Source organism: Tachypleus tridentatus, chromosome 11 (assembly GCF_004210375.1).
Source record: "Tachypleus tridentatus isolate NWPU-2018 chromosome 11, ASM421037v1, whole genome shotgun sequence".
NCBI classification, from domain to species: domain Eukaryota; kingdom Metazoa; phylum Arthropoda; class Merostomata; order Xiphosura; family Limulidae; genus Tachypleus; species Tachypleus tridentatus.
Window position 1 is genome coordinate 71,972,833 of NC_134835.1, and position 14,221 is coordinate 71,987,053.

The 14,221-nt window shown below is 33.4% G+C and overlaps 1 protein-coding gene across 4 annotated transcripts in view; it reads left to right on the plus strand.

Annotated features, from left to right (window-relative positions):
* Nucleotides 1-2,777: 2,777 nt before the first annotated feature.
* Nucleotides 2,778-14,221, plus strand: part of Rubicon (run domain Beclin-1-interacting and cysteine-rich domain-containing protein rubicon) — a 55,651-nt gene continuing 44,207 nt past the window's right edge. For 3 of the 4 annotated variants that reach the window (XM_076467896.1, XM_076467895.1, XM_076467898.1), the window contains exons 1-2: nucleotides 2,779-2,912; nucleotides 9,622-9,698. In XM_076467896.1, coding sequence (XP_076324011.1) covers nucleotides 9,643-9,698 — 56 coding nt within the window. In that variant the 5' untranslated portion in view covers nucleotides 2,779-2,912; nucleotides 9,622-9,642. Of the gene's footprint in view, nucleotides 2,913-3,885; nucleotides 3,986-9,621; nucleotides 9,699-14,221 lie in introns of all 4 variants that reach the window. The other variant, XM_076467897.1, reaches the window with a different exon arrangement.

The window sequence follows — 14,221 nt, forward strand, 5'->3', positions numbered from 1 at the left end:
TACTCTTTTACCAACGAATAGTGGGATTGACCGTCACATTATACGCCCTCACGGCTGGGAGGGCGAGCATGTTTAACGCCATGCGGGCGCGAACCCGCGACCCTCGGATTACGAGTCGCACGCCTTACGCGCTTGGCCATGCCAGGCCCAGCTACTGATAATCATCCCCATCATCATGACCGTTAAAACGGTTTTGACTAGATGATGAGCTATATTGGGCTTGAGCCACATGCAAAACTTCGAATTTAGGCCAAAAGCTCAGTTTCTGTTTCGTCTGGCCACAAAACTTTCTGCCATACATTTGTAGTATAATTATAATTTACATGCTTTATCACAAACTCCATACGAGATTTAAGATGCTTCTTTTTCGGTAATAGCTCCTTTTTTTTGCCACTCGCCCATACAGGTCATCTTTGTCTAGTGTCTTGGATACTGTCATTTCATAAACACTGACTCCAGTCCCAGACATGGAACTTTTGCAGATCTTTCAAAGTCCCTAACCAATTTCCTTCTTGCCCGACTACTTGGTTTGGAAGGACGGTCCGATCTGGGCAATGACTATGTCCTCAAACGGATAATCAACAACTTTGAAATTTTCCTTCACCTGATCTGTTTACATCCCTAAATTAGTTGAAAAATTTCCTGGTTTAACTTATATGTTCCTAATTTAGTAGTGTAAGGCTAGAGCTAGTCATCACCACCCACCGCCAACTCTTGGGCTACTCTTTTACCAACGAATAGTGGGATTGACCGTCACATTATAACGCCCCCATGGCTGAAAGGGCGAGCATGTTTGGCGCGACGGGGATGCGAACCCGCGACCCTCAGATTACGAGTCGCACGCCTTAACACGCTTGTCCATGCCGGGCCTCAGACGTATTTTACTATGAAGTGAAGTTAAACTACTTTTATTACACAGATATCTGGATCATTTCACTAATTTTGACCTTTTAAACCGATCTTTTACACCTTAACTGATTAATAGGTTTAATATTTATCCAATTAAGAATATTTAAATTTTCTTTAAAACTTTCTCAGTTTGGAGTAGATTGTGTAGATTCTAGTCCCATTTAAAAGTTTCATGATTACAAGCTCAGGTGAAACATTGCAAGGGGATTAAATACTTTTGCAAGACACTGTAGATGTAATGTAAGAGGAAACATGTGACGAAATGGGCTGCTGCAGCCGTAAAAATGAACATGTTTTTCAAACAAGTGAATTAGAAAAGTCGCAAAACTGTAGGTTCGATAATAAGTATTTACAGAGTGTAACAGAATTTTGATTGGACGGAATAAGAAAAAAGATTAATCAGCAAAATTTTGAATAAGAAACAAAAACATTTCTTAACTGTACAAGATATGAAATAAAAAAAGAGTGCACACATTCAGTCGCTCTTTCATCTGACTAACATAAAAGGAAAAAGTCAGGATCGAGAGTCAACGTTATCTTGCTTTCTTCAGAGAAGCCGATTGACTTTGCAGGCAAGAATAGTGATTAAGAATAACAGGATGGATAGCATAGAATGTATCTTAGAGTTAAATTAAATTTCTGACCATGAATGAATTGAAGGTTATACGTTTGTTTATTTAAAATATTTAATAAAAGCTATACAAGAACTATATGTATTAGCAGCCATCTCTAGTTATGAGCTGATAGAATGAAAAGAAGACGACATAGGTTTGTTTTGTTTTGGAATTAAGCAGAAAACTACACGATGGGGTATCGAAACCTGGTTTTTAGCGATGCGAATCCGCAGATATACAGCAAGAAGACTTAGAGGACATCGAAACAACATTGGTGTAGAGTGTGTAGAGAGAACGTAGCAGGTCAGCAGCATCTATCAGTAATTATTAGGTTAATATAATAAGATAGTGTGATTTGACAGTCATTCTTATAGAAGTCTTCTTTCCAAAGTGTGGAGATTGATTTTTATCTTGCAGCAATAGGTCGCGAATCGTGGTTTTTCAGTCCCACAACATTTAGATCACACCCAGCTTTTGAATTGAAGGAAGAGACTAAATGAACTGTAAAACAAAATGCAAGGTAATCTTTATATGATATATATCGTGAACTGTGATGTCTGTCCGGGCGTTCGTCTTTTTCCCATTTGGGTTTCAACATTCACTTTTTAAATGGCAGGAGAACAGGTGTTGGATAAACAATAATGTTTGGTGCAAGAGTTATTATTTATTTCAGTTTATAACTTAATATTTAATAATTGTTTAGTTTTCTACGACAGGAATCTTGAAGTTTGTTTTTTCATTTAAAGCGTTAGTTGTGACAAATTTCATAACGTAACTCGATACGATTGTACATTGTGCATAAAATCAGACTGTTCTATTAGGCTTTAGTAATATTGTCGACGTCATATTGCTCGAATCTTCAGTATTTTTCTCGTTACCTTAAGTGAGTGTAGTTCCATCAATTAAAGTAACGCATAGTTTATAGAAATTTCAAATCCACAGTGAACAAGGTACACATACATTTAGGTAACTACCAAGCACAAATTAAATAGAGAAAAGTAAAGTGAGAAATAATTCGACATATCTAGACTGAGTTATTAGCAGTTTAGCAGTCACCGGTGATTTAGAACGAAGTTAGACAGGAACATTAACCTGTAAAGATTGTCTTATGAATTTAAAATCTATAAAAAATATTCATAATAAAAATTGCTTACTTTCTCATTTATTAATTGGAACTGGCTTCACATGAAATCATATTCTCTATTATTTGAGAGCTTTTGGCACTAGGTGACACTAGTAGGTCTATATCTTATTATTTTATTAGCGAGTGACATCAATTTGTAAAAAAAAATTTAAGTCTGGAGAAGCAATAAACAGGATAGTGTTGTTTTGACACTTCCATTAAATTTTCAGTTATATATGTATATATATCAGTTTGTAAAGAGACAGGTAATTTCAATTTTGTTTGATTGTAAACTATGTGTATAAATATAATATTAATATTTTATATATTTATGCTACTGATAATAATAGTATACTAGTCGTAGTATTAGTGCCGTGTTCGTAATAATACTAAGAAATATTGCATTTTGCATGTTATATCATATTGTGTGCAAAACACAGTCATTTAAATTAGTACTAGCAGCAGTACCAACAGTTACAACTAGTGCTTGCTATTTCTTTTCGTGCCGTTTGAGTTATAACTTTGAACTTGTAGATATTCTCGATCCTAGTAATTAATCTACCGACCATATTGAGATTATTAATGCAAAATACAGTGTATAATATATTTGTTATCGATTCCTGATATTAAATATTCGTAGTATTTTATTCTATAAAACAAAGAAGAAAGGTGAAATAAAATTAATTTAATAAGAACATGTTTGCTTCAAAAATTAGTTGTTGCAAAGCGTATTGGGAATAAATGTATAGCTCTTTTAAAATTATAGGTTTTATATGAATATTATCATTACTCCAACATCATTAATCCATGACGTAATTAAAGCTGTTTGATGTACATATTACACTTTTGTTTAGTACCTTAGGAAATCAGTGCAGATGATTCGGTTTCATGTGAAACCTTGCTGATCAGTTTAAGCAATTCAAATGTTTTACAGTATATATTTATGGCTTTGGTACATCTATCTTACCAAGAAGAAACTTAATATTTCAAAATAGTTTCAGAGATAGAGAAAAAGACCATTTGTATTGTCTTTTGAGAAAATTACCTCACACCCTTGTTTTTATAAGAAATAAACTAAGAGATCATAACTTTCTGTTCCCTGGAATCATAATAGATCTCTGAATCTTTACCAATAGCCCAGTGTCCTTTTTTTTGTATATAAAGAAGCAATAACCTAAGTGAAGTGTAACTAGTGATTTGTATGGTAAGATAATTACTTCTTTTACCATTCATTTGTAGTAAATACATGTATGTCTATAAATACATCCCAAAATTCTGTTGGAGATACTACCAACAACATAGCACTGGCTCAGTGTGACTTCACCACCACTATGTCAAGGTAATTTTTATTAGTAATGTTGAATTGGTTTCTCATTGTATTTTTCTATTATTGAGTGGTTTCTTATTTATCTTACTTTTGTAATTCAAATTATGATAAACCAGATGATTTATCATGAACTTACTTAAAGGACATATGGCATACAGTTGTCCAACTAATCAGTTGATTTACATTAACTTCTGAGTATAGCTAGAAATACCAAATAGCTTAATATAACTGAAATAACTTGAAAAAGTTGTAGTCCAAGTATTAACTCATAAAACTCTCCATTGTTAACAAGGGCCAGTTTGACTGGACACCATGAATAACAACTTTGCTTTCTCCCATCCAACCATCCATTTAGGTATTTTCTTAGCTAATATTTTGTGTGACATCTTATCAATGCTTTATAGAAACTTGATACACCAAGTTTCTAATCCTATCATCATTCAAATAACATGCAACATTCTTAAAAATGTTAACAGATTAATAAAATAATCTTTTCTTTTAGTAAATCCCTATCAGCTTTCATTTGTGATATCATATCTCACTAGATAATTTTAAAAACTTCTGTTATCAGATTCTTTAAAAAAGTTTTTATTAAAGGAATAAAACTAACTGGTCTTAGTAGTAAGTGTTAGATAGCATATTATCCTTTATGTTCACCATGTTGGGAGTTCTGATAATGACATCTATATTTGATTTGAATTGTGAATAATTCTCAGAGCAACTCTGATTACCCTCACCTTTCAAAATAGGAATCACATTACTAAACTCTCCAGTCCTGAGACACTTACTCACTTTATGCTGACCTATCAAATATGAAAGACGTACATATATGATTTTTGATATAATTTAAAACCTTGAGAAAAACACTGATTAGGAACAATGACCTTAATTCTTTAATTTGAAATAATTATTTTGTATGAGTTAATTATGTTGATTTATTATTTCAGTCTAAAAGCTTTAGTAATTACTTCCTTACACTTAAGGGTTTGTATGAAAACTAACACATGAAAACATAAATGTGTGCATGAAATTGAAAAAGACCATCTCATTACTTCCAGTAATAATTTAAATAACAAGTACATTCTTCAACCTAGTCTCTTTAAGCTCTGTAGAAATGAGAGAATTTGACTTTGGGTATTTTACTTTATAAGTGATAAGGCAAGGCAAGTAGGTGAGCTGTACTGGGAGAGAAGGTAAAATTAATATCTGTAGTTATGCTGGACATTCCTGAAGTAAGCTGCTTAAATTAAATTTTTATTGTGGATAGATTATCAGTTATTATTGATATTACTCAATGTTGGTTATGTAGTATCATTGGAGATGATCTGTTAGTCCAAGGGCCCGTTACCTGAAAGTCTGAATATGTAAGGTTTTTTGGTGTTTTTTTTTAACAGTGAAATTATTAAATTTGTTGTTTGGTTAAATGTGTGAAATTTTATGATAAACATACCCCCAGGATAAGCCCCAAAAGGTTAGTTTCATTAGATGGATGATGTTTATCATTTCCCTAATATTATGTTCTTGGATGCTTGTACAGTGTTAACTGCACAGCCCACATACTTGCACATCAGGCTAAATTTTGGAATCTTGTTCTTTTGAGGGAAAAGACATTCAAGATTCTAATATTATAGTGTTGTAATAAGGAATATTATTCTCATACTCATTGAACACATTGAAAGATTTTATTCAATAAAAATAACTTTACACTAAACCAATGCAATGAGTTGTATGTTACATTATTGATTGAAATATTTCTCACATTTATTTCACAAAACCATAATAGAATGTTCAGGCAAAAATACACCTTGAACAATAAAGATTCCATTCAAATAACACTTTTAAAGTCTTTACTATTGACTAAGTTGTGCAAATATGAAAGTACACAGAAAGACACATTTTACTTACAAGGAAAAGAAAATCTGTTCAAAACTTTCAGTAGACTTTCTGCATGTTAAAAAATTGAAATATTTCAGAGTTGAGATTTATTTAAGAACAAAATTTTATGTATAAAAAGTTGCACTTAAAAGTGTAAGTTTTAGGTTTTGGTTAATTTCAATGATATTGTGGTTGTATGTGAATTTCTTGAATTTTTTTCTCTGTGTATGTGTGTAATACTTAATTAGATCATTTTGCACTTGACTAAGTCAAGCTCTATTTTCCTGACAAGGCCATTATGTTAGGCTATGTGTCCATTGATCCTTATTGATCTAAATATTTACCTGAATGGGCAAATATAATTGCCAAAAAACAAATGTAAAAAATATATCAATGTGCCAAATTGATTTAGAATTTATAAGGTATATTAAAAATGAAATGTTCTAATTGACATTTAAGAAACAATCAGTTATAATTATGTATAGTAAAGTTATTTTTGTTTATCAGTGATTATATTTACAGTAAACATTGCATGCATTTTTTAAAGTCAAAACTATGAATTTATAGAAGAGTTTTAAAAGAATATAAGAGAACAATTTAAAAATGAAAATGTATTACAAAAGTAGAGATTTTTAATAGTTTTGTAAAATAATGTATCATGAAATATGTTTGAAATACTAAAGCTGCAAGCTCATACAAAAATCACATATAAACATAATTTGTTTTTCTCCATGAATTGAATAAGCTGTAGAAAGTAGTTCTGAAGTCTGAAAGTATTTTATCCAGTAGTTTTATGTTTTTGCAATTCAAATAAAGCAAAGGATGCAACAAGTGCATTGAAATGATGGTTCTAAACATAACTGTTAAATGTAGAAAATAGTTTTTTTTAAGAGATTTGAATGGATTTTTATTAGGGAGGAAGAAAGCATTAATGTTGTGGTAGTGTTTTTTTAAATTAAGAATAATATCTTAATTTATTAGAAGTTGGGAAGGAGTTTTTCCTTATTGTATTTATATTGAAGAAAAAAATTGTTGTAGGAAAACATGATAAACTTACAGATAAAAGTGTTAACCTTGGTGAGATTTATTCAAAATTTAGAAATTATTCTGGAGATATTTAGTAGAAGCTTTCACTTCTATTTTTCAAAAGTCTGTAAATAATGATGATATTCCTGATGGCTGTAAAATTTCCAGTGCAATCTTCACTTAAGAGAACTAAGGTTTAGAGAGTCCAAGAAAGTTGTGTAGGCCTTCTGTTGCTAACAAAGTGTCTGAATCTCTTTTGTTTTCACACATCATGTAGAGGGTACAGAGAACCAGCTACCAAGATCATTCTAGGTTTAGAAGATTTATTGTATGGGAATAATTTGAAACTTGAGCTTATTTTTGCTGGAAAGAGGAAAGTCTTGTAGCGACAATATTAAGGTTTTTTTATTGTGAGATTGGAATCCATAAAACTAGATGACTTTTTTGAAGTCTATGCAAACAGTAAAACTAGAGCACATAAATTGAAAATGTGAAAAATTCAGACTTAGCTTCTTTTTTGAGAAGCTGCAACAGTGAATAATTTTAAAAGGAGTCTGAATGAATATTGCAGATATTAAGGTTAGTTGTAAGATAAGGTATTTTTTATGTATTTTAAAGTAAGGTTGTAGTAGAAAATGGGATAGCTTTGATAATTCAAATGGTTTCTTTTTTATCTTTTGGAAATTAAACATACTAAGAGTTTTCAGTAGGTTTTCTGCTTGTTTCAGTAATGTATCATGGCAGATGTTTTCACATTAACTTCCTATAAGTTGGTTGTATATGAAATTGTTAGAAAAATGGTGCAAAGCAAAGAGTGAAGACAAGTGGGCATTTTTAAAATGGGATTCCTCAGCAATATGCAAAAACATTTGTTTTGTCCATTTATGTCAGTGATTTTTGATAGCTTCATGAATGCCAGAATAAGCTAATAATACCTAAAATATTTCTAATTTTCCAAGGAACTGTGATAACCTTAATATTGCTAAATGTAGTTTCCATTTTGAAAATGTATTGTATATACATAAAATTAATTGATAAAAATACATGTACATTATTTTCAACTCTTGAACAGATATAATGAAATACTTGTAGCCTCATTAGAGATATGATAGATGTCTGGCTACCAATAATGTCAAACAATTTACCTAGCTGTCTGGTTGTTGTATAGGTTTTTCTTTTCAAATTTAAGAACATTTTGGAAAGAAAGAAAAATAAAGCATTGAGTTTAATACTGATTTTAATATTTATTAAGCTAATAAAATGTACATTTAGTTTTTTAAGTTTGCATTTGAAATCTATTACAATACTCCTTTCACCCTTCTCCCACATTCTTGCAGTGTATTTTGTCTCACAGCAATATGTATAAATATTACCTACACTTTGTGAGAAAGATAACCAGGTTGAATTTTCATGCATGTACTGTTGGGGTAAGTTTTCTAACAATTTTGTTTAGCACTTGTACACTGGTACTCTAGATTTTCTGTAATGAGTGGACACTCCCAGAATTCTGTCAGTGGGATTAACTTTACATTTTTTCAAAATGCAACATTAACATTTCATGATATTAAATAATTCAATTAATTATGAATTATTTGAAATGAAATTTGACTCAGGATTAAATTAGGAAATTAAATTGCCAAATATAGTCATAACAAACAACATTTTATTTTTTGATACAAAATTGGATCATTCACAAGTGTATCAGTAGAAGCTTGACAGTTGGAAAGGTGCTTGTTTTTATAGCTATATGTGTGAATTGCACAATCTTATGTAGAACTGTAGGAAAAAACAAGCATGTGCCCATTAATTACTTCAATACCATTAAAGCAGCTATATTCATTTTCCCACAGCAGTGAAACAACTTGTTGATATTTTTTAAGGCTGTAAATGGCTGATTTTTGATTGGGAATTATACTATTACACTCCTTATGTGGAGCACTGGTGCACTGTAGGTTATAACTAAAAAGTATTTTGAAACTATAGGGTACAGTATATTTAAACTTTCTTGTGACAAAACTTCACATTAACATTTAATTTCCCTCCCTCCTCAGGAGTACATAACTTTATTGGAAAGTGGGAGGGGAGGTAAGTGAATCTAATATAATTGTTTATGATAATGTATGTACATTAACTTCATAAAGTGGGGAAGAGAGATGCCCTTCTGCTGTATATGTTAGATATCTGTGGGGAAGTACAGTTCTTTAACTTGAAGTTTTTTGTTGCTATAAGCTGATATTGGCCTGATTAAAGGTAATCAACACTGGTTAGGCAAACAGACAAAAGGTAACTTAGCTGCAAAAAGATATTTAGTTATATGCATCATTATATACGCATGTATTGAATAATGGAAAGTAATTCTATTATTTTAAAGCTTGTACACCATTTCTTAAATTTAATGGAACTTAAATTGGATATATGGGTCATTCCATGCCAACTTATCTAGGGCTTCCCAGTTCATACAGCAGATTTCCTTGAAAATATTCAAGCAAAAACTTAATTTTGATTTATTCAGCCATGCAGTACAGCTTTAGGATTTTACATGGCTGAATAAATCAAAATGAAGTTTTTACTTGAATTTTTTCAAGAAAATCTATGACATGAACTGGTAAATGTTCTTTTTTTCTGGGTGAGTTAGCATATATACATATTACAGTTAACACCTTCTGAGAATGCTTCATTTGGCTTAAAATGGATGTCTTAGTGTTATTTAGGTTGAAAAATCTATTAATTACATGATTTTTTAACAGAAATAATTAATCAAGGAAAGAATGTCAAGAAACAATCGGTTTGGAAATTATGAATACACAAACAATGAGAAAGAAAGGTAAGCCATTATTGTGTAAGTAATAATACAAAATTATAAAATAGTTGGTGTAAAACTTGAAGACAGATATTATTATGAATTTCTTTGTATAAAGCATGATTCAAGAACTATATCTTTTTATTTTGTATCATATACAATGTTTTCTTGAAAAAGAAATTCTTACAAGGTACTTTACTTCCACTCACTACATAGCAATTCTTGTTTAGTGCTGCTCTCTAGTTAAAGCTTTTTTTGATGTCACAAGCTTTTAACTTCCATGTACCCTTCAGTTCATATGATTTAACTGAATCTCTCATGTGACAAACTTTTAGAAATAGATGCGTCCCACGTGATTCATGTGACTCCCTCTATGCTTTTGTACCTATTTCTTCTTCTTTGGTAATGTTCATGTTTGGACATTTTAATTAATGCTCTCTTTGACATTTCAATTATCATAGCAATTAATTTCTGAAGTTTCTTACTTATTTTACCTAGTTTTAATTTATATCTCATTCAGTTGTGGTATTATTTAATTTTCTACCCAGTTATAAAGATTATTCATTTTTCCATGTTTTTCTTTCTTTACCAACATAGATGTGTTTGATTTTTAATTGCATCATGAATTCTGAAGTTCAAGTTACCACATTGGAAATTGCACCCTTACTAGCACATTTACACAGCTTTTAGATGGGGAGACTTAACTTTGGAATTAGTCACAATTATATTTTGACTGATTGATCATTATTTGAGCCAACTTACTTCTAATGTTGCTCAACTGTTTCCTGAGCAAACCACACCTGCTTGATTGCATTTCTTCCACCTGAATTTTCTGTGCCTTCCCAAGTTTTTACTGTGGGTTCCATTAGGCCTAATACAGTTATTTCATACATGATTTTCCACATGTTCTATTTCATCCTTCTCAATTTTTCCATAATCTTCTACTTTCTTTACAACATGATCTTTCTCAGTATTTTGTGCTTCTACCATCTTATATTGAGGTTCATGCTGAGTATTTTGTATGTCAGTTACATGAGGGTACTGGCATATCTTGCCCTTTTCAAGCCTTGGGGCAGTTTATTTTAGCCTACCATTTGCCCGATTTTCCATTCCTTGGTTTTTTGCAAGTAAAATCCATTTTACTCATTTTTATCTCCTTCATCCCTCACAGCTCTATTGCAATACTTGTCTGCAATACATAACCTCTGTGAGGTGATCTACTGAGATCATGAGGGTTTCTGAGAGATACTTTGCTCTGATTATGTCCTTCTTTGTTTTAGCTCTTTCTTTACATACATGGTTTCTCTGTTGTTGGCATATTTTGGTGAGAGAAGTAATTTTTTTCCCGTATTCATTTACCATCTTCTTATTTCAGGGACTTGTGCTTATCTCTCTTTCTTCATTGGTTGATCATTTGTCTCTTCCAGAGTCTCCGTCGGTGTGTATTTCTGTATGTGGTGAGAGGACCTCCAAGGGAAGGTTCTGTTCTTTCAGTTTACCTCCTCTGGGATTTAAACATCCACCCACCTGAGGAGGAGAGGATCCTGGTGGCTGAAGGGACCAACCTTAACACACCACTTTGGCCTTGAATTCATGTAGATGGGCAGCCTTTGGGTCCCCCCCCCCCCGTTCAGTCGGCTGGTCCACTTGACATTGCATCCCCTCGTAGAGCCCCATGGTGGGTGAGGTCAGTGGACACCAAAATATTCTTTTTTTATTATGAATCCTGCAAATAAAAACTTAAATAAAATAGTGAAAAAACATTTCGTAGGTAAACGACCACGTCTTCAAGATTCTGAGCAGCAATCTTCAACATCTGTAACACCTGTACCTCATTTTCTTATACTACATTCTCTTTCAGACAAACCTCTAGGGCATATGTCCCCCCTTTTTTATTCAGAAGGGACTGGAGGGATTTGCTGGCTCTCCAAAGTCAGTAAAGAAGCTTCAATCTGAAGACATATTGGTGGAAACATCCACATCTCAACACAGTGAACTCCTCTTGAATTCAAAGGCAATTGGGGATATACCTATTGAGGTTACACCTCATGCTACTTTGAATTTATCACAAGGAGGTATTATTGAGAGGGATTTGAAGAACATCCCAGAGTCAGAGATTCTTGCTGGTTTCTCCACTCAAGGAGTTTCTGCAGTGAGTCACATCTCCACTCGCAAAGATGGAGTTGCGTTGCTGACCAACATCCTCGTTTTGACATTTACATCACCACGTGCACCTGCCACCATCAAGGCAGGTTATCTTAATTGCAGGGTATGGCCGTACATTCCAAACCCTTTCTGAGTTTTCCAGTATCAGAGACATCAAAGACATCATGTCGTGGGTCCCTGACATGTGCTCGTTGTGGTGGCAAAGACCACGATGCCTATGAGTGTGAAGAGGACCCACATTGTGTCAGTTGCAATGGCTCTCACCTGTCCTACTTTTGTTCTTGCTCTAAATGGTTGGAGGAAAAAGAGGTGCAACATTTGAAAACAATTCATAATATTACTTATCCTGTAGCTTGAAAATTGCTGTTCACCACTTCATCTCGGACATACGCTGCTGCACTTCGTTCCACAACTACAGTGGGAGTGCAGACAGATCTCTCTGTGCCTTCAAGAGAATTGTTCTCAAAACAAATGAAAAGCCTTTTAACCTCCATGGTTAAAAAAGTTGATGAATCAACTTCTACACCCATCTCTTTTCCTTCCATACATTCCAATAAACCCCAAGATCCACACACTTTGGTTCTAGGTACAGGCATTTCTTCGGATACATCTTTTTCTCCCACCCTAAGATGCAAAACAATCATTCGTTCGCATCCTCAGTCACTGGATTTCCATTCCAACAACAAAGACCTGTCCAATCGACCAATTCTATTTACTGAACATCTTTTGAACAATCTTTCCATTCCTGTTTATACGGATGGGTTCAAATCAGGTAACTCTGTGGGCTCTGCCATGGTTTGTTGTGGTTCGGTGGTTGCATGCAGAATCCCCTCTACAGCTTCTGTGTTCACTGCTGAACTGTACACCATTTCTCTTGCCCTGAATCATATAGAAGCTAAGCAATACTCCAACTGCACTATTTATACTGACTTGCTTCATTCTCTACTGGCCCTGGAATCGCTTCACGTTGGTTCACACCCTGTTTTTGTCAATATTCAAAATTGACTAGCCCATTTCTCTTTAACATCTACTTCTATCCAGTTTTTCTGGATACCAAGCCACGTTGGTATTCACGGAATCGATCTTGTAGATATGGCAGCTAAATCTATCTGCTTTGGCACTATCACAGCTGTGCCTATTCCATACATGGACTATGGTCCTGTATTCAAGGCTCGGCTCCGTGCCAGCTGGCAGTCGACTTGGAGTGAGCAATGCAAAAACAAGCTTTTTCAAATAAAACCCTATATAGGACTTTGATTATCTTGCTTCCATAAGGATCAGAAAGGGGAAGTTGTTCTAACTAGACTATGCATTGGTCACAGTTTTTTAACTCATTGTTTTCTTTTATCTAGAACTGATGCACCAGTGTGTAGTCTGTGTGACACTCAGATCACAATAAGCCACATTTTACTTTCTTGCCGACATTACGACTCTCAACGATGGCACCATTTTAAAAATGTTCGGTCCCAAGGTTTGTTTGTAACATTAGACAGTGTTATTGGTGATGGTGACACTGTCCTCCTTGATAAAGTTTTTAGTTTTTTAAAGGCCATTGATATTTTTAATGTCATTTATGTTTTTTAATTTATTCATTAAACCATTTTTAATGTGGTTATCTTTTAAAAATCAGTCTCTAGTTTGCTTTGAAATTAGAAATTGGCCATAACATTAAATAACTCGACACCAGGACTGGAAAGGCCAACTTCAGGTGACTGACGCTGCTGTTTGAACTAGGTGTTTTTTAAAACTTTTATTACATTTTGACATTGGCCATGATGACACATAACTCGGAACCAGGACTGGAAAGGCCAACTTCAGGTGACTGATGGTGGTACTTGTACTTACCTGTTAGTCTTCCTGGCGAGTTATGATAATTACAATTTTGCTACAGATAGTTCTTTACAACTTCTCTTACTGTAGTTTCTCTCTTAACATTGTAGACTTATGTCAACATTGGTTTTATGCAATTTATGTTTTTAAATGCTGTTTTGTTTTACCTTCATTTCCTTTTATGAATTTTACTACATTTACTATTACCTTTTTACTGGATGTTTGGTGCAGATAGTCTAGCTGCTTTGTGCCATAAAACACTAAATCAACCAACCAACCAACCAACCTTCCAGAGTCTTGACCATTTCTTTTTCTCTTCCTCATCTTAATTCTTTCCATCCCATATCTGTTCCTTTCACTTGAGGATCTTATTTTCTTTGATGCCAGGTGTCATGCTGCCAAGAGTATAGGTGATTACCCTGTGGGTTCTGGTCTGGTGGAGGCTCATTTATTTCAGTTCGTTCATCTATGGTGAGACTTTGCCAGGTATCTATGGATACTTTAAGTTTTACTGGTGACTTATCATAAGCTCCATCTTCCCTACTTTACTC